Source organism: Peromyscus leucopus, chromosome X, assembly GCF_004664715.2.
Source record: "Peromyscus leucopus breed LL Stock chromosome X, UCI_PerLeu_2.1, whole genome shotgun sequence".
NCBI classification, from domain to species: domain Eukaryota; kingdom Metazoa; phylum Chordata; class Mammalia; order Rodentia; family Cricetidae; genus Peromyscus; species Peromyscus leucopus.
The window spans coordinates 21,511,026-21,531,020 of NC_051083.1; the positions used below are offsets into that span (position 1 = coordinate 21,511,026).

The 19,995-nt window shown below is 35.8% G+C and overlaps 1 protein-coding gene across 22 annotated transcripts in view; it reads left to right on the plus strand.

Annotated features, from left to right (window-relative positions):
- The window catches only part of Huwe1 (HECT, UBA and WWE domain containing E3 ubiquitin protein ligase 1), a 152,911-nt gene that overhangs the window by 79,862 nt on the left and 53,054 nt on the right, over window positions 1-19,995 (plus strand). For 20 of the 22 annotated variants that reach the window (XM_028883477.2, XM_028883484.2, XM_028883478.1 and 17 more), the window contains 10 exons: window positions 2,862-2,919; window positions 3,806-3,982; window positions 6,680-6,925; window positions 8,809-8,942; window positions 9,349-9,443; window positions 12,286-12,474; window positions 15,455-15,671; window positions 16,010-16,132; window positions 17,589-17,826; window positions 18,220-18,450. In XM_028883477.2, the coding sequence (XP_028739310.1) occupies window positions 2,862-2,919; window positions 3,806-3,982; window positions 6,680-6,925; window positions 8,809-8,942; window positions 9,349-9,443; window positions 12,286-12,474; window positions 15,455-15,671; window positions 16,010-16,132; window positions 17,589-17,826; window positions 18,220-18,450 (1,708 nt within the window). The remainder of the gene's footprint in view (window positions 1-2,861; window positions 2,920-3,805; window positions 3,983-6,679; window positions 6,926-8,808; window positions 8,943-9,348; window positions 9,444-12,285; window positions 12,475-15,454; window positions 15,672-16,009; window positions 16,133-17,588; window positions 17,827-18,219; window positions 18,451-19,995) is intronic. The other 2 variants (XM_028883492.2, XM_028883501.2) reach the window with 1 other exon arrangement.

Consider the following 19,995-nt stretch of genomic DNA (forward strand, 5'->3'; position numbering starts at 1 on the left):
CTGAGTTTTTATAAGGCCTTGTCTTCTACATTGTTTATCTCAGAAAATCTGATATTACTGGGGAAGAATATAGTTGTCGTTATATAACCAGAGTTTTTAGTTGGTGCCAGTAAGTAGTTCATTTTGTACTTGACTCCATTCACTGTACCTGGCTTACCACCCACACCTGAGTGTTAGTTAGACATTGACACAGGTTTTTGGAAAGGAACTGACATTATATCCTCCTCCTTAAGTGCTTTATTAGGAGATGGAACCCTGGAGAGAAAAGCTAGGCCTTCAGATCCAAAGAGAAGATTTAGGAGAGTTGTCTACCATATGTAGCATGACTTATGTTGAAGGGGAAGTAGCCACAAAAACAAAACAAAAATGAAGTCTTTTAATCACTCCAAAGGGGATTTCTAATTTTTTTTTTTACAGGTTTTCAGGGCATGTTGGGACATACTACTACCTCATGACTTAGGTAGGCACTAATAGAGACCCTAGTTCAAAGTTGCCTTCCAGGACTTCCAGGACTGCAGGAAGAAGGAAGGATTTGACTTAGATTTGTAACCAAGGCCTATATTCTCTTAACATTTCGAGCAAGTGCCTGTCAGTTCTTCCTTCTAAATGATGGGCTGGAATCTTAAGTGTGGCCTGATATTTCCCAAGCCTAAGAGTAGTCACATCTTAAAGTGAAGGTCCATGATTTATCCCTGAGGAACTTTAAACTTTTATATATATATGGTCTTTGTAATTTAATAACAATTGTTTGTTTTTAAATTTATAGAGCTCCCCCCCACCCCCTGAAATGTGACCCACTGAGCCAGTTTCTTTGCCAAAGGTAGACTCTTCAAGAACTAAGAAATTTTGACTAGGGCAGAGGAAAATTTGACAGTTGTGATAAATTGATTCATTTACTAAGATGATACAGATTTTTGTTGGTCATAGATGTGGCTGTTTCAAATAAGGTTAAACTTAGGGTGGCATTTCTTGTGACCAGCTTGTAGGTAGAGTTCTGATGGACATAAGTGATCATTTTTAGTATTTAAGTATTTTTTTCTTTGTTTGTTTTTTGAGACACCGTTTCTCTGTGAAACAGTCCTGGCTGTTCTGGAACACATTTTGTAGTCCAGGTTGGCCTCCAACTTACACCTGTCTCTGCCTGGGATTAAAGGCGTGTGCCACCACCGCCCAACCCATTTTTACTATTCTATTTTTACTCTTTTACTAAAAGTTGTAGGAAAGAACAAAAGTAGATACTTGAATGAGTTCCTGGAGTTGTATTAAGAATAATACTGTTGGTTTGGCTTTTCTGTTCTTTTCCCCATCTTCCATCTAGCAATGAATGGGCCACCTGGGTTCTATTTCTTTGGATCATCTAGGCTCTGTACTATATTTGGAATCTATAAAGATGCAAGAATCTCATTGAATTGTAGTGATATCTGGACTTTTTAGCTATAGAGGTAGATGGGGTCTTTGGGTTCTTTCCAAGGAGATGAGGCTTTTTTTTTTTTTTTTTTTTTTTTTTTTTTTTTTTTTTGTCTTTTTCTGAAATCTTTTCAATCCTGGCGTAAGGATTTCCAGTTTTTGTACAAAGTTCTTTTCCCGTAGGCCTAGAAAATGGCTCAACTTGCTGCTCTTTTGGAACACTGAATTTCAGTTTCCAATTTCTATGTTGGGTAGCTTACAGCCACCTATGTGAGTCCCAACTCCTTGTGATCCAATGCCTCTGGCTTCCCCAGTTAACCTACACTCACATGTACATACCTACACATATATAACTAAAAATAAATTTTAAAATAATATTCCTTTGCAAGTTTTCTTGTTTTTTTTTTTTTTTTTACTTATTTACTGTATATGTGTTCACGTTCAAACACACATGGAAGGGCAGAGGACAACATTCATGAGTTGATTCTCTGCTTCCCTGGATTCTGAGGATTGAATTCAAGTTGTAAGGCTTGCATGGTGAGTGTCTTTACCTGCTGTACCATCTCACCATCCCATTTGTAAGTTGTTGAGATCTAAACCTTAGGCTTGGGTATTTCATTACTGAAGCCATTCATAAAGCCTTTCTGTTCTCTTCCTCTTTTTTTAAAACAGTCTTTTCTCTCAACTACCACTCATTGCTATCTCTGTTGCTCATCTGCTCAGATCTGTTCTCCAAGGACCCATATCCAGAATGCTATATTTTTTACTTAAGTTTTCTTTTCTAGATTTTATTGACATATAGTTTCTTTTCATGTTGGTACACTGTGTGTGTGGTTGTCTGTCCTGTCATTTTCATGTAAACGGTAATTTACAGATGTCTTTTCTAAGTCTATAATCTTCTCATTTGGCATACAGTGTTGAAGAATTTGAAAAAGAAAAAAAAAACTTGCTCACTTGTATAATTCATGAACTTTGATTTTACAAGTAACAAGTTAATAGGAAAGGAGGCCTTGGGAATTGACTTCAGCTGTGACCAGCTTTTACCGTTTTGAGGATTTCTCAGTTTTAACCATTTTTAAACAAAACTATAAGTCTACTTTCTAAGCTCTAAATCTAACATAATAATATTATGTTTTATGTTTGTTTCTTTGCCTGGTTCTACCCAGTAAAGCAAATGTTTGGTCTTTTAGTCGAATTTATTTTAAATATTTATGTGTGTGTGTCTGTGTCTGTATCTGTCTTTCTGTGCTCCATTAAAAGGCTGGTTTTTCATTTTGTACTATGAACTCTATTATCAATTTGTCTTTTTTTTTCTTCCTGTCTTATGAGTCTTAACATATACTAAAGGCTAGGAGTATGACTTGGAGTAATTTTCACTATGTGACTTTTTTCACTTTGTTCTATATTACTGGTCACGTGAATTTCTGTGTAATTGACTATTTTTTCATTAACAGGGTTGTTGGTACAGAGGAACGTATTCCAATCCCCCTCATGGATTACATCCTTAATGTGGTAAGATTCATGGTAGGGTAAACTAAATAAAGATTTGTGTATTTCAGAAAAATGTATCAGGTTGTCAAAGCACAGTCATGTTAATTTTTTATTTTTTTTTCTGTGGCCTTTAAAGTACAGAGGACAAGATGTAAACAACTGAAAATAATTTGTTCTTGTTCTGTTTGCAATACGTTAGCCTGTACTCTCAGACTTTTTATATTCTCTATTTTATGTTCACTGCTATTGTTTTTCATTTGAATTTTAATATGATTTGGTGTGTTAGATCAGTATTATGTCTGAGTATTTTAGTATGCTTTTTTGCCATTTTACTTCTCTCTTTAAAAAAAAAAAAACTACATTGGCCCTTTAATTTCCTATCTTATAGGAAAATGAGAAGAGTTCGAATTTTCCCAGAATTAAAAAATCCTCTTAGCATTTATTTTGTAATATTAAGCACTTCCAAGACTTACACAGTTTCTTTCGTGCCTACATATTTGTTGCTGTATTCTACTTTATATCTCTTAAATTTTTTCTTTTAGTTCATAGCACAATTACTAGAGTACATGTTTTATTTATAGTAGGTGTGACATGAGACAATTAAGACTTTAGACGTGTTTCTGCTACTCATTCAGAGTGTGACTCTGAGCAAGTCATTTAGCTTCTGTTTGCTTTCAATTATTAGACTCCTGGTGTGATTGAAAAGGTGGATGGGGAAGTTGTAATCTCTTATTTTTGGATGATCTGAGCATGTACCATTTATCCTTGTTTACTAGAGGTTGTGTTATTACAAAAAATACTGATTTCTTGATTATAAGGCTGCCCCTGTCCTGATGCCAAACTGGCCTTTTACTTCCTAACAATGTTAGCATCTAACTTGTACAAAACAAATTTTTTTATTACCTAGATGAAATTTGTGGAATCTATTCTGAGCAACAATACAACAGATGACCACTGCCAAGAATTTGTGAATCAGAAAGGACTCTTACCTTTGGTTACCATTTTGGGTCTTCCCAATCTGCCCATTGACTTTCCCACATCTGCTGCCTGTCAGGCTGTTGCAGGTGTCTGCAAATCCATATTGGTAAGACATACCTAGCCAAAAATACATCTGTGATTGTATTTATTGTGTTCTCCCTTACCTATAGCTAAAAATTGATAAATTTGTGTCTGTTCCACTTAATATATTTCATATTATTTATTTCTCATAGAAAAGTTATTTTTCTTTGTTTTTGTGTTTGCTGTGTAAGTTATGTCATTTGAGTTCATACGAGTGTAAAGTGTATTTCCAAGAAAGCTTTCTAGCCTTATCCATGCTTTGTTATGATATTTTTTTTGTTTTAGTGTGCTCTATTCATTTTGTAATGTATTTCCTTTTTCCCCAATATTTACTAGTCTGAATTGATCTGTAACTTATTACTTGATTTTGCCCCCCCCTCAAAAAAAAAAAACAGAGGCTCCTTTATTTCCAAGATATCTTTGTTCTTGCTAGCTACTTGTTCTCCCTTGTTGCCTTAACATTGGCAATTATTCAACTTTCTTTAAACTGGAGGTATTCTAGGTACCTTATGTAATGGAATTGTACAGTATTTGAGATTGTTATGGTGCATCAGGGTTTTATCAGGTTTGTCAGTTTTATCAGTTTTCATTTTAAAGCTAAGTGATATTTTATGATACAGACATTACCACATATTCAATTAGGATGTTTCCATTTTTTGCCTCTGATGAATACTGTGTAACTCCAGTGTATAAATAGCTCTTCAAGATTTGGCTTTTGATTTCTTTTAGATGTGTACTTGAAGGTAAATAGCTCAATCATGATAATTCTTTATTTTTTGTGTCTGTGTGAAACCCTCAAACTCCTTTTTTAAGAAGCACTTTTCATTACTACTAGGTGCATATAAGGATTGTAATTTCACTATCTCCATGCCAGATCTTTCTGTTTTTTTCATAGTAGCCATTCTAGAGAATATAAAGTAGTATTTCGTTTTCATTTTGACTTGCATTCCAAGTAATTGATGATGTTGAACATTTCTTCCGTTGTGTACTTGACTTATTGTCTACGTGTGCATCTTGCTAAATGTATATTCGTGTTCTTTATTCTATTTTTAATTGAATTAAGGTGTTTTGCAGTTGATTGTGGAATATCTCTGTATATATTGGATATCATTTTTTTTTTCAGATACATTACTTGCAAATATCCTCATTCTGTGGGTTGTCTTTTTACTTGACAGTACCTTTGACATACAAAAGGTTTTGATGCCATCCAGCCCATTTTATCTTTTGTGATGGTTGTCGTCATTGTTTTCTGTGCTTTTGGTGGTGTTTATTCAAGAAATCATTGCCAAGTAATTTCAGACAGTTTAATCTAGGAATTGTATGATTTTATTCCTTAGATCTTGATACATTTGGAATATTTGGAAATCCACAAAGTTCAACTACATGTTTTTGTGTATGCACACCACATTTCTCCTCCCAATACCATTTATTGAAAAGAATGTCATTTTATTAAACTATCCCCAACCACTCTTTTCAAACATCCGTTTACTATAAAATGTGAAGTTTTCTTCCTGAGCTCTAATCTTTTCCATTGTTTGTTAATAGCCAGTACCACAAATTTAATTAATATTAACTTTGAAATAAGGTTGGAAACCAGGAAGTATGAGAACTCCAAATTCAATTGTATTCCTGCACCCCAAGACTATTGGCTTTTTGGGGTCCCTTGAAAAATCATGTGTGAATTATGAGGGTAATTTTCTATCTGCCTCTTATCTAAAGGGGAGATTGGAATTTTGATACTGATTACAATAAAGCTCCTCTGTCAGCTGTTTTGTGCCCTGATAAATAATTTCTAGAAACTGCAATTTAATGTTTTTTGTTTCACTTTTTGCAGGTGTAAAGTGCTTTCATAAGAGAACAAGGGGAAAGGAGTGATCTAACTACCCCACCTCTAAGATGATCTGTGAGGAGGGATAGATTTATTTCAAGCCATAGGAAGGCAAATAATTTCTAGCTTTGCATAAGAAGTGGTAATCTTTAATTGCCAAATTTTTCTTCCCTAACATGAAAAGAAATGTATTATTTGGGCTGTCTATTAAAATAATTTGCCTTCCTGATGCCAATCTCATAGTCATCGCTCTTGTTTTGGACAGAAGACAGCATTATAGCTATGAAAGTAGTTCTTTACCTGAAAATATAAGTCATTTGTTAATAGTTTGACTAGTCAATAGCTTTTATAATACTTGCTTTCTCCTTTATTTCCCTCTGTACCATTTTGTACTACTAGAGATGGTTACAACTGTTTAATTTATGTAGCATTGTATGAGATGAGGCTTGAGGTTCACATGCAACCTCAGCCGTCTTACTCAACAATGTTTACTTGTATTTTATTAAAATATTAACTTCTTAGAAATAAATGGCAAAAAACATTGTAATAGGATTCATTTTTTTGATTTGGAACTTTGCCTAACATTGCTCCTTTCTAAGCAAAATTTGAAACTAACCTCTTGTACAAAAGTACAACAGACAGTCCTGTTTGGCATTCACATACTTTAAGTATGATTGGCTCATCAAGTCTAAAAAATAGTGTATTACACAGAGGTAGTGAAATACATTTATTATTCCTGGCTTCATTTTTTTGGTACTGCCATTTATAAAGTGAGAGACATGACTGACTGAAATTTGGGAGAGTTCAAGTAATAGTCATTTCCACTGTGAATATTAAAGACATAGTGTATTTATGATTCAATATATAGTGACACATTCATTAATCTTGTTTCAGACTCTGTCACATGAACCCAAAGTTCTTCAAGAAGGTCTCCTCCAGTTGGACTCAATCCTTTCCTCCTTGGAACCTTTACATCGGCCCATTGAATCTCCTGGGGGCTCAGTATTACTTCGAGAACTGGCATGTGCAGGCAATGTAGCTGATGCTACCCTCTCTGCTCAGGCTACACCGCTGTTGCATGCACTTACAGCTGCCCATGCCTACATCATGATGTTTGTTCACACTTGCAGAGTTGGACAGGTAAGAATAATCCTTTATGATTTCAACTTAAAGCCAATGAAATGCCAAGGGCCTACATATAACTGCCAGATTACTTTTCTTAGGAAGAAATCTACCTGGAGTAGCAGCTGAAAGAACAGCCTTGATTTAGCATTGAGATTTGGGGGAAGCGGTGGGAGTATCTGTGTGTGCTGCGGGCTCATGCTTTAAAATGCTATGTAGTTTCACTCTCATAGTTTTTATTCTTAGCAGTTATATGGCCATATAATTATCATAGGAATGGGGCTTTTAAGAAGAGTGATCATCTATAACATAAATTTGGGTGTCCATTGCAGCTTACCACTATCTTTTTTTTTTTTTTTTTTTTTTTTTTTTTTTTTGGTTTTTCGAGACAGGGTTTCTCTGTGTAGCTTGGTGCCTCTCCTGGAACTCACTTGGTAGCCCATGCTGGCCTTGAACTCACAGAGATCCACCTGGCTCTGCCTCCCGAGTGCTGGGATTAAAGGTGTGCACCACCACCGCCCGGCCCACTGTCATTTTTAATAGCAAAAATGAAGCTCATTTCTTTACATTTATTTAATTTTTTATTTACTATTGTGTGTGCTTGATGTCAGGCTGGGTTTTGAACATGCCACAGTGCTCATGGGAGGCCAGAGGACAGCTTTATGAAATCAATTCTCTCCTTCCATCTTTATGTATTTTCTAAGTATTAAATCTCAGTTTTCTGGGCTTGCATGGCAAGCATCTTTATCCCTGAGCCATCCTGAAAGCCTTTACTGCTAACTAATCTGTGTACAAGTACATACAGACTTGACAACAGATGGCAAAAGATATTTCGCCACAAAATATTGAAATTAATAGGTAGTAGACAAGAAGAAAATGTGTCTGCAATATGTGGTCTTTCTTGTTTCATAAAAAAAAATGACTGTAGTGGTGGGAAGATGACTCAGTCGCAAAATGCCTGCCATGTAAATCTGAGGACCTGAGTTTCAGTCCTCAGAAATTGAATAAAAATGTCAGTCAAACGGGCACATGCTTATAATCCCAGCACTATAAAAACAAAGATCGGGGCTTGTGGGCTAGCCAACAAGGACAAATTCACAAACTCCAGTGTAGTTAGAGTATTTTTGTCTTGTTTATAGTTAGGACAAATTTTTGTTACCCCGCCAGTCCCATAGTTGCTCAGACCCAGCCAAGTAAACATAGAGACTTATTTTGCTTTAAACTGTATGGCCGTGGCAGGCTTTTTGTAAACTGTTTTTATATCTTAAATTAATCTATTTTTATAAATCTATATCTTGTCACGTGTCCCGTGGCTTACCAGTATTTTATATCTTCCTTGTCCTGGCGGCAGTTTTTTTTTTTTTTTAATTTTTTTTTTTTGTTTGTTTTTGTTTTGTTTTGTCTGGTCACTGGCCAATCAGTATTTTATTTATATATAGCTATATCTACAGGTAGAACCTGGAGAGAAGCCCTCCAACAATACTCCAGGTCAAGAGAGACCCTGTCTGAAGACAGCACCTTTGTTTTCTGCACTCCACAAGCATAGGCATCCATATATACACAATAAAGGAAAGTAGCCTAGCTCTGTGTATGTGTAGTCAATATTTTACTAACTTTACCCTTCAGAAATTTATTACAAAAATGAATGGTTTACCAGCAATAGCATTATTTTCTACTTTTGGACATGAATGTACTCTCTACCAACTCTATGTATTGCCCAGACTTTGCTTGACTTTATGGTCATCTCTTGCCTCCAAAAGTACTGGGATTATAGGCATCTAATATTACCAAACAGAAAATTAGCATATTACATCTTTTTAAAGTAGCCGAAGGTTGATTTTTAAGAATACTATTGTTTGGAGATGATCTCAAGTGTGAAAATACTTCTCTTTTGGTTGCAGAGTGAAATTCGTTCAATCTCCGTAAACCAGTGGGGTTCTCAGTTGGGTTTGAGTGTTCTGAGCAAGCTAAGCCAGTTATACTGTTCTCTGGTGTGGGAAAGCACTGTCCTTCTCTCTCTGTGTACCCCAAACAGGTAAAAAAATGATCATTTCTTTTCATATCTCACTTAGCTTTTCTAACAGACTTTATAGTTAAGAAAGCTTCCATGATTTCTTTGAATAGGATGGGAGAGCTTAATAGAACTGGTGGTCCTTTATCCTTCCCACTTTTCTAGTGTAAGAACTTAACTGACAAATTATAACATGTTTGCATGTTTGATTTGATTTGATTTCCTAGAGATGGTTGTGTCAACATGATACAGATCTTGTTTATTGCTACTTCAGGAATTGCAGGTATTTCTATTGTGTTTAGGATAACTTAAGTTCTCACAGAGAAATTGGTCAAGCAAGTCAGAGACCATGTAGAATATAAGTAAACTATAATAGTGCTTTTGTTTGACTTGTTTTTTGTTTGTTGGTTTACTAATTCCCTTGTTGTAGCCTACCATCTGGATGTGAATTTGGCCAGGCGGACATGCAGAAACTGGTTCCAAAGGATGAGAAGGCAGGTACGACCCAGGGCGGAAAAAGATCAGGTAACTCTAAGAAACTAAAATCTTAGTCACTACTTCTAAATTCTGTCCCTGTGACTTGATAGGCTTACTGTGAAACTTAGTTAGATCTTTGTCACCCTTAGTCCTCAGTTTTCATCATTTTGCTGTTTTTTAATTATTAATTTTAGATTTTTTCTCATTTCTTCTGTAAAAAGCATACATACATTATAGTAAAAGTTAGCATAACAGGAGAACACATTTTCACTACCAAGTAACACACACCATGTGAGAACTATCTGCCTGATCTTTTCCCTGAGGATATTTGAGTGTCTTCAATGAAAAAAAGATGTTATCTATATATTGATCTTTGTTTCTTACCTAACTGCCAAGAGCTTACTATTCCCTCCTTAGTTTATAATTTACTATTTTAGAAAACGAAAGTCTTTCATTAGAGTTTTCTGTAAATACAAGATTCAGTCCTAAAAATTATTTTAGCAAAAAGGGCATGATGATGTTTTAATTGAATGAATTCTAAATTTTTAGTATAAATTCTCTGCAAACTGTTGGAAAAAGCAATTGTTTCTCAATGTTATGAATAACAATTTTGATCATACTGGATTAAATGATTTGTCAATCGAAAACTTCCACCTATTTTTACTTTTTAATATGAGTACTCAGTTAAAGTTAGATAATTACTCACATTATTATATTCCTTTTAGACAGTAGTGCTTTAAAAATTATCCTTTTCTTGGGCCGGGCGTTGGTGGCGCACGCCTTTAATCCCAGCACTTGGGAAGCAGAGCCAGGCGGATCTCTGTGAGTTCGAGCCAGCCTGGGCTACCAAGTGAGCTCCAGGAAAGGCGCAAAGCTACACAGAGAAACCCTGTCTTGAAAAAACCAAAAAAAAAAAAAAAATAATAAAATAAAATTATCCTTTTCTATTATTGTGTTGTGCTTTAATTACTGTAAGAGTTCCAAATAGGGTAACCCGAAATCACACACAATTCCCTGACCTTGGTGCAGCAAACATGAAACTGATAAAAAAAACCATTTCTTTGGCAATTTTTTAAAAACATGAATTCTACCTCAAATAAATAAAAAACTGAAAACCAATGAAGATAATTCTATTTATAAAAGTTTATCAGATATCCTTTAAAATGAATTGAAATTACTGAGAGAGAAAACTAAGGAACTAAGAGAAAGGAGATACATTTTCTTTCTGATAGCCACTGGTTTTTATGGGGAGTAGCAAAGACTGAAATATACACATGCCTGTGAGGTTAATATTGGAGAAAATGTGTATCTTATTTTAGTCTATTTTAAATTTAACTTAAAGTGTAAAATTAAGAGTAAAACTGAGTTAAGAACCCAGTTTAAAATTTGTCAAAGAATTGCTTATCTCAACAGTTTACAGACTTATTCTTGAGGTTGGTTTTTTTTTTCTTCTTTGTCAGACTTCACATATATTACAATCCCGTTTCTAGCAGTTTGCTTAACAAAGAAGTCACAATTTCTTAAAAATCAATACCTCACATTTTCATTAAAAACTAATTTTTTGGTTTAAGACTACATAGACAAAGCCAGGTAATCCTAGCAATTTTAAGATAAAGAAAGATAGGATCAGTTTTTCAATATAACCTTTGGCTACATATTAAGTTTGAAATCAGCATGAGAACTTGCCTCCAAAATGGGGCAGGTGCTGGAGAGATGGCTCAGTGGTTAGGAACACTTTGCTGCATCATCACAAGAAACCAACTTTGGATCTCAGCATACATATAATAAGCCTGGCATTGCAGACATGCCTGTAAACTCAGTTTCAAGGGGAGCAGGGTGGAAATAAGTGGATCATTGGGGCTTGCTGGTTTTCAGCTTAGCTGATAAATCTCTAGCCCCAGGTTCAGTGAGAGACCCTGCCTCAAAGGAATAGGTGGAAATAGAGGAGGACAGCAGACACCCTCTTCTGGCCTCTGTGCACACCTGCACAGGTACACATAAGTAAGTAAATTAAATCTTTTTCAAAAGTGGGTACTGGCAAGATTGCTCAGTTGTTGAAGGCACTTGCTCCCAAACCTGAAGACTTGAGCTCAATTCCTTAGACCCATATACCAGAAAAAAGAGAACTGATTCCTAGGTGTCCTCTGACTTCCACTCATACCCTCCACATACACATACTAAATAGATAAAATAAAATCTTAAAAAAAAAAAAAATCATACCCGCTGGGGTTTGGAGAGAGGTGACTCAGCAGTTAAGAGCATTGGCTATTTTTCAAGAGAACCCAGGTTTGATTCCCGGTACCTATATGGTATTCTGTATCATCTATAAATCTAGTCCTTGGGAATCCAACACCGTCTTCTGTGTGGGCATCAGGCATGTACATAAGTATACAAGCATACATGCTGACAAAACACCCATAATTTAATACTTCTTACATAATTCCTATTTCATGTTCAGGATTCTTAAATGCTGGGAAAGAAAACTATCCAGTAGTATTCTGTAATAACCAATTTGAGTTTGAGCAAGCTATAAGATTCTAGCGGGGGCATGTTCCGTGACAGCTGCAAATATGATACACACCGTACGGTGTGTTAAGATGATTTGTGTGCTTTTATTTGAAGATACAAGCAAGTATTTACTTGGTTGAACAAAAACCAAAACAAAAAACAAAAAAACAAAAACAGAAAAGCATATTGGTACAGTTTTGGTTTTAGTTGTTTTTGTTCTTGTTCTGCTTTTGATTTGGAGGGTTGGTTTGATCCCTAAACTTAGGAAGTAATTAAAATTTAAATAGGAAAAAGCACTATTTTTTTTTGGAACTCTTCAAAACATGGACCCAGGTAAGTGCTGGCTTTCCATGATCTTACTACTCCCTTTTTTCCTCTGTAGATGGAGAACAGGATGGAACAGCTGGAAGTATGGATGCTTCTACCCAGGGCTTATTGGAAGGAATCGAGCTAGATGGTGACACATTGGCTCCCATGGAGACCGATGAACCTTCTTCAGATTCTAAGAGCAAATCTAAAATCACACCAGCCATGGCTGCCAGAATTAAGCAGATCAAGCCATTGCTGTCAGGTCAGTAATCCTCCATTTTGTTTTTTAAAACTGCTTTTCTGAATTTCAGAGCTCTAATAGTCATCAAAGATTAAATGGAAAAAACATTTTTTGATGGGGTAAGAAAAAGTAGTAGAAATGTTGTGACTCTCACATGTACTTTGTTGAATCCCCATGTGTGACGTGCTCCTTAAGGGGATATAAAAGGAAAAAATTCTTTCCTGAGATAACTTCCCTGGCTTTTAAAATTCCTTACCTGTTGTTCATTCTTCAGTTATTGCAAATGGCATCTCCTCCTGCCATTCTACTGAAATGTCTCACTGAGGTACCTATAACTTCTGTATTGCTGAGTCTGCCGGATACTTTTACTTGTGTGCAGTGTGATAGTTGACCTTCTTTCCAGCTTTGGAAATAACTCCTGGTTTTTATATGATTAAGCATTCAGAATTGTCAGCAGTCTCCTTTTGCTTTGATTATCCAGTAACATAGTTTCTTGTGTTTTATTAAAGTCACCTTGACTGCTTCAAGGAGACTGCATTAGCAGGTACAAAGGTATATTAAAGATGTGAAATGATTTGTATTTGCCATCTTTTGCCACTTAGTATGATACCAGTATTTGGGGAACCTATTTTGTATATTTTTCGACATTTGCCACTTTATAGTGCTTTGAGATAGAAGGAGAAAATGAAGACCTAAATCGTAAAGCAAGGAAGGAAAAAAAATGACTCTCTGTGCTTTAATTTGACCTTAAATCCTTAAGATTTTATCTTCCAGTCATGTTTGTTTTGATCTGGAAGTCTACTAATTATCCCTAAATAAATTAGACGATGTTTATGTTTCTCAGTTCTTGTTTGATGATACTTGAGTTTTGTGACCTTTGAGCATTCTTGGGTTACTGTCTGGACCCAACCTATGTTTTCCTTGTTTGTTTCTTTGCTGATCAGGCATTTTTGTTTTCTTACTTTGAAATATCTTTGAGCTGCTTCACTATCTGTTGTTCATCTGTAATGAAATAAAATATAAACTTAATACTTGGTGCATTTTCCTGTTGATTTAAATCCATTAGGTTTTTAGAATCTGAGTATGCCAGAACTTCCAGTCAGGTAGTACATGTATCTATAGCTGGTTCCATAATTAAAATTATGAAGTACTAATTTACATGGAATAGAAAAATGAAATGACAGTTTTATTTCTGTGTTGTATGCTTCATATCAATAATTAAGTTTTGAGTTATATTTCAGAAGCATAAATGGAACACACAGATTCTATTTATATTTATATATGGTATATTATATATTTTTCTATTTATAGCCTGTATTATTTCAATGCTTGCTTGTATGTATGTATATACATATTTACATATATCAAGAAAAGAGCTAGTGAGATGACTGCATAAAGTGACTGCTGAGCAAGCAAGAGTCCCCACCAAGTTCAGATTTCCCCAATACCCAGATGAAAACCCAAGTGTGACAACACGTTCCTGTAATCCCAGTGCTGACAAGCAGAGATAAGGAGAATTCTGACACTCGTCGTACGTACTTCTAGTCAAACAAATCCATGAGTTCCAGATTCATAAAACCAAGGTGTGAGCAATAGAGCAAAAAATCTGGTCTCTCAGGTGTACACACATGCAAAAAAGAAGTAATAAAGGAAGACATCATCCAGACATTGTCCTCTTCCTCCACATGGACATACATTGATTACTGCACACAAGAGTATTATTACATGCACACCTCCCCCTTCCCAAAAAAAGTTTAAAAGGAAACAATATTTGAATATATTTTCTTTTCATAAGAATGCACTGGTAGAACTTTTATGCTTTTCCTGCTAACCTTTTTCTTTTATTTATGTATTTTATAATGTATGTTATCTTTCTGGGTCAATTGAGGCAGTGGGTTTCAACCTATGGGTTGTGATCTCTTTGGGGTTGAATTGCCCTTTCTTAGGGGTTGCCGATGACCACCAGAAAACAGATATTTACATTTCTTTTTCTTTTTTGTTTTTTTGAGACAGGGTTTCTTTGTGTAGCTTTAGAGCCTATCCTGGAACTCACTGTGTTGACCAGACTGGCCTCAAACTCATAGAAATCTGCCTGCCCCTGCTTCCTGAGTGCTGGGACTAAAGGCGTGTTCCCCCACCGCCTGGCCAAATATTTACATTTTGATTCAGAATAGTAGCAAAATTACAGTTACGAAGTAGCAACAATAATTTTATGGTTGGGGATCACCACACCATTGAGGAAATACAGGGTCACAGCATTAGGAAGATTGGAAATCACTGTATTAAACATTTTTTTGCTCTTTCAGTTCTGTAAGCATTTTAAGTAACTCTTTTGGTTTTTTGAGACAAGGTTTTTCTGTGTAACAGTCCTGACTGTCCTTGAACTTGCTCTGTAGACCAGGCTGGCCTTGAACTCAACAGAGATCCTCCTGCTTCTGTTTCCCCAGTGCTGGGATTAAAGGCGTACTACACCACCACCACCCAACTTTTTTAAATCCTGTGAATGCATCATTTACTTATTGGTACTTAACTGCTGCCATATTGTTTCAACAAAGACAGTGTCAATTTATCCTTAATTTAACAGTATAAATCCTTATCTTAATGGTTTTATTTTTGTTATAGTTATAGTATAGTTTTATTTTCTGCTCTCAAAGGGTACATCTGTTCCTTGTGAAATTTCCAATTCAGATTATCACATGAAGAGGCAGTTCAAGACTTTCTTTACTATTGTTCAGGTGATTGCAATCATTAGAAAAAAGTTGTTCTGGTGAGATGGCTCTGTGGGTAAAGGCACTTTCTACGTAAACCTGATGGCCTGAGATCTGTTACCAGAGTCCATGTATAGATAGGAGTGATCTGACTCCTCAAGGTATCCTCTGATCTACACATGATAATAATGTTAGCAATAATAACTATAATAATTTACGTTTGTGGGAAGCATGTGTTTTGTTGTGAAATCATGTGACCATTTTATAGCATTATACTGCCTTCTGGGTTCCAGCTTCTTCCAGATTAGGCCGAGCACTTGCTGAGCTCTTTGGACTCCTTGTTAAGCTTTGTGTTGGTTCTCCTGTCCGCCAAAGAAGGAGCCATCATGCTGCCAGTACTACTACTGCACCAACACCTGCTGCTAGATCAACAGCTTCAGCTCTTACTAAGCTACTCACAAAAGGCTTATCATGGCAGCCCCCACCATATACACCTACTCCCCGCTTCAGGTGAGTTCCGATTTTGAGATACAGGGAGTAGAATGTGGCAATCAAAATATTGTATGTTTGTTCCTATTCTTCTTAGCACAAACTTGGGAAATCTCTAGTTTTCTCTATATATGTACTCCATATGAAGTGTTTTTTATTGTACCTAGTTTAGAACATGGGTTTAAAGTTAAACTGCATTTCAGTCAGCTTCTAATTCTTAACTAATTGGCAAGTATTATTCTGGTGCCTAATTAATCTGTCACCTAAATGCTTTTTAAACTTTCCCTTTTTACTTTTTCACTTAATTTCCTGTTGCTTTTGTGTGTGTGTGTGTTAGAAATTTTTTTTTCTTTTTTTAGGCTGACATTCTTCATCTGTTCAGTTGGATTCACATCTCCAATGCTGTTTGATGAGAGAAAGTATCCTTACCACCTTATGCTGCAGAAATTTCTCTGTTCTGGCGGTCACAATGCTCTTTTTGAGTAAGGATTATTTGCTTCACAGAGAATCATTTCTTGCACTTTGATCTTTACTATGTGCCTTACCAGCTCACAGCTTTCTAAGTCATTTATCCTGTGATGTTTGAATATATACAGAAAGCCATTAGTTTTTATTGTTTGTATGTTCTAAGAAGGAGGGAAATACAGTAATAGAGTCTCTGCTTTGGGACTAGATAGGTTGTTCAGCAGATAAGAATACCTGCAGCTTTTCCAGGGGACCCATGTTCTATTCCCAATTCCTTTTGGCATCTCACAACCATCTGTAACTACAGTTCCAGGGCATCTGATTCCCCTCTTCTGGCCTCCATTGGTAACAGATATTCACATGGTTACACATAGATAAGTGTATACTAACATTCATAAAATTAAAAAAAAAAAAACCGTGAACAATTTCATAAAAAATTCTCTTTATCATAATTGGCTTTTCATTCTTAATACATAGTCTTTTGGGGTTTTTTTTTGTTTGTTTGTTTGTTTTAATAAAATGACTTTATTTGTTTCTTTGAATTCAGTACGTTTGTTTTGGTTTACTTTGCTTGGCCAAAAGATTTTGAGATAAACTAAACCCGTTTGGGTGGATGTTTTTAAGTCTTTAAAAAGTTCATAAATGGCATATTAGAAATAATAGTAGCTTCTCCTTAGTTTATTCTGATGTATGTAGTCGTCACACCTCATCAAGGAAGCTGTCTTTGGCAGTATACTAAGACCGTTCCAGGAATTCACAACCAATCAAAATGCAGAGTCGTGGAGCCTAGTCCCATTGGATACATATATAAAATAACTTTTAAGTTCAGGGAACATTGTAGAAGGGAGGGTAGGAAAATGTTAAGAGCCAAAGGATCGGGTCTTTACTATGAGACTGTGTTTCCTAGTAATATCATAAGCTGCACCTATAAAGTCTCACCAACATGACAGCCTAAACATGAGCTGAACAAGGATAATAATAATAGACATGCCAAAATGTAGGGGAAAAGCCCATGAGGACTCAACCCTATGCAGAGATCTACACAGGCAAATAAGGAATGCTGAGAGTGGGAGAAAGTCTTAAAAAAGACTTTAAAAAAGTCTTAAAGTGGGAGAAAGAACACACCAGTTGGTTATCTAATACCAAATGATCAGCTGCCAAAATAGAAGAAATGTTATCTAGATTGAGCAGGTTATATTTAACAACATATATGCATTTATATACTTGTACATATATTCATGTAACACAATCAAAAACGAAGCCATGAATTTGAAAGAGAGCAAGGAGGTATATGAGGGCATTTGGAGGGGGAAAGGGAAGGAAGAAATGATGTGATTATTTTAAATCTCAAGAGAAAAAATAAGTAATACCAAGAGGAGAGAAAATAAGGAACTAGTACCAGTGTAGTAGTGTTTCGAATCCTTTAAAATGTAAGTTCTGCCATATCACATGCTTTGTCTTATTTGAATTTAGAACTTTCAACTGGGCTCTGTCCATGGGAGGAAAAGTTCCGGTTTCTGAGGGATTGGAACATTCAGATTTACCTGATGGCACAGGAGAATTCCTAGATGCCTGGCTTATGCTTGTAGAAAAGATGGTAAATCCTACCACAGTGCTCGAATCTCCACATTCGCTGCCTGCCAAATTGCCCGGAGGTGTCCAAAACTTTCCACAATTCAGTGCCCTCCGCTTCCTTGTAGTAACTCAAAAAGTGAGTATTCTGCATTATAAAACCAAAGGAGAAAATTTTCTCGGGCTAACTGAATGCTTGCCACTATGTTTTGTCTATAATAAAACATGATTGTTGAAAAACAAATGAATATGATTCTCACATAAGGTCGTTTACAAAAAAACTAACCATAGAGACTGTTTCGTTTTCATGCTGTAAACATGAAATATGAGCTTCTGGTTGGTACTTGGTACTTATGGATGAATTAAATACCTCCACTATACTTTGTTTTAATCCACCTCAGTGCCAGTCAGTCTACATTTTTTTGTTGTTGTTGTTGGAACTAACTCATTGTAGAAAGAGTGTCTGACTCTTTCACTTCTGGGGGTTTGAATTGAGGGGAAAGTCTTCAAACACTTTTCAAATGACTTACAGGCAGCCTTTACTTGCATCAAGAACCTGTGGAACCGGAAACCTCTTAAGGTATATGGGGGACGAATGGCTGAGTCTATGCTGGCCATTCTGTGCCACATTCTCCGTGGAGAACCTGTGATTCGAGAGAGACTGAGCAAAGAGAAGGAAGGATCTCGAGGAGAAGAGGATACAGGCCAAGAAGAAGGTGGCTCCCGCAGAGAACCTCAAGTCAACCAGCAACAGCTACAACAGGTAAGAGTACTAACCTCAGATTCCAGACCCTATGATTTGCACCTTAGAGAATCTAATGCTCATAAATTTTCTTGTGTTTTATTAATTACCACGTCTAACTTGCATGCAAGACTGACCTTAAACTTAGAATCCTGCCTTGGCCTCCCACATGCTGAGATTAATGTTATCTGCCACCTCTCTTGTTTGCACATTTTCTAAGCTTCTATACCCCTAAGTGTTTGGTTCTACTAGCCTAGAGATCTTTTTCTCAAACCATTTATTTTTTCCTTCTGAGGAAAGGTGAAGGATATGGTCCCAGTACTGTGTATAGGTAATACATTTGTATCCTTAAGCATATTAATTACATGTTAATTACATCAGGATCCTGCAAAGAATGTTTTTGATAATCAAACTGCCTTCAGTTACCTTCTGGTTAACTTCTAATGCAAAAGATTGTTGTGGTTAAATTTAATCTCCAGGAAAAGCTTTTTCAAACTGTGTATCACCTCTAAATCTATATCATTTTTTTAAAATGATTGCATTTTGAAAATTAGAGACTAGAAGGGAGGAAAAGCTTCAAAGAATATGTTAACATAGTTTTCCTGAATTTTTTTTTTACTCTTTGTAATTTTATACATTATTTTTTTATTATAGCCACCACCTTCAACCTCCTTGCCAAGTCTTCTCAACCCATTTCCTTTCTGCCTTCATGTACCCTTCTTCGTGTAATTTTTAAAAATAAGACACTACATCCTGTTAGTGCTATCTGTGTGTATATGGGTATATGGCCACCCACTGGAACAATGGGAAACTTAATGTCAGACCCTGAATTACTCTTTTACCTAGCAACCACAAATTATTAATGGCTCCTCAGATAGAGGTGGGACTTTGTGAGCCCCTAACCATTCATAGTTGAATGTTCACTGGCTTCATCTTGTTCAGATAGCTATAACTATTGTCAGTTTATGAGTTGCAAAGGTGATATATGTCCAGAAAGCAGTTTCAAAAGTATTCTCTTCCTTCTTCCATCTTAAGTTCTTTCTGTCCTCTTCCATAATATCTCCTGAGCCTTTGGAGGGTAGGTTTAAAATGAAGCACTTGAAGTTACTTAGTCTCAGCATTTGAAGCAGTTAGAAATCTCTGCATTAACTATTACCTGCAGCAAAGAGAAACTTCTGACAAAGGCTGAGAACACTTGGACACTATAAAGCTGTGGTAGTTTCCTCATATATAAACTCTAATGTATGTCAGTCACTTCCTGGGTCAGTTTTACAGGTACTTTTTCTGTTGTTGCAAGTTTCTATTCCAGAAAATAGATACTAATTTATACCTCTGTATCAATCTCAAATCTTTATAGTAATTATTTACCCTGGCCTCCATTTTAAGAGAGAATGAAGTTGCACCTTAATGTTTATATTAGAGACCGACTAAAGATAAAGGAACATTCATAATATGGTACCACCTTGGATTATAAATACTTAGTTCATGTAAACTTAGAAAAACTGAAGTTGTTCCTTCTATTTTGAAATGTATTTTTACTTATCTCTTAATGTGGTTCTAAGCTCT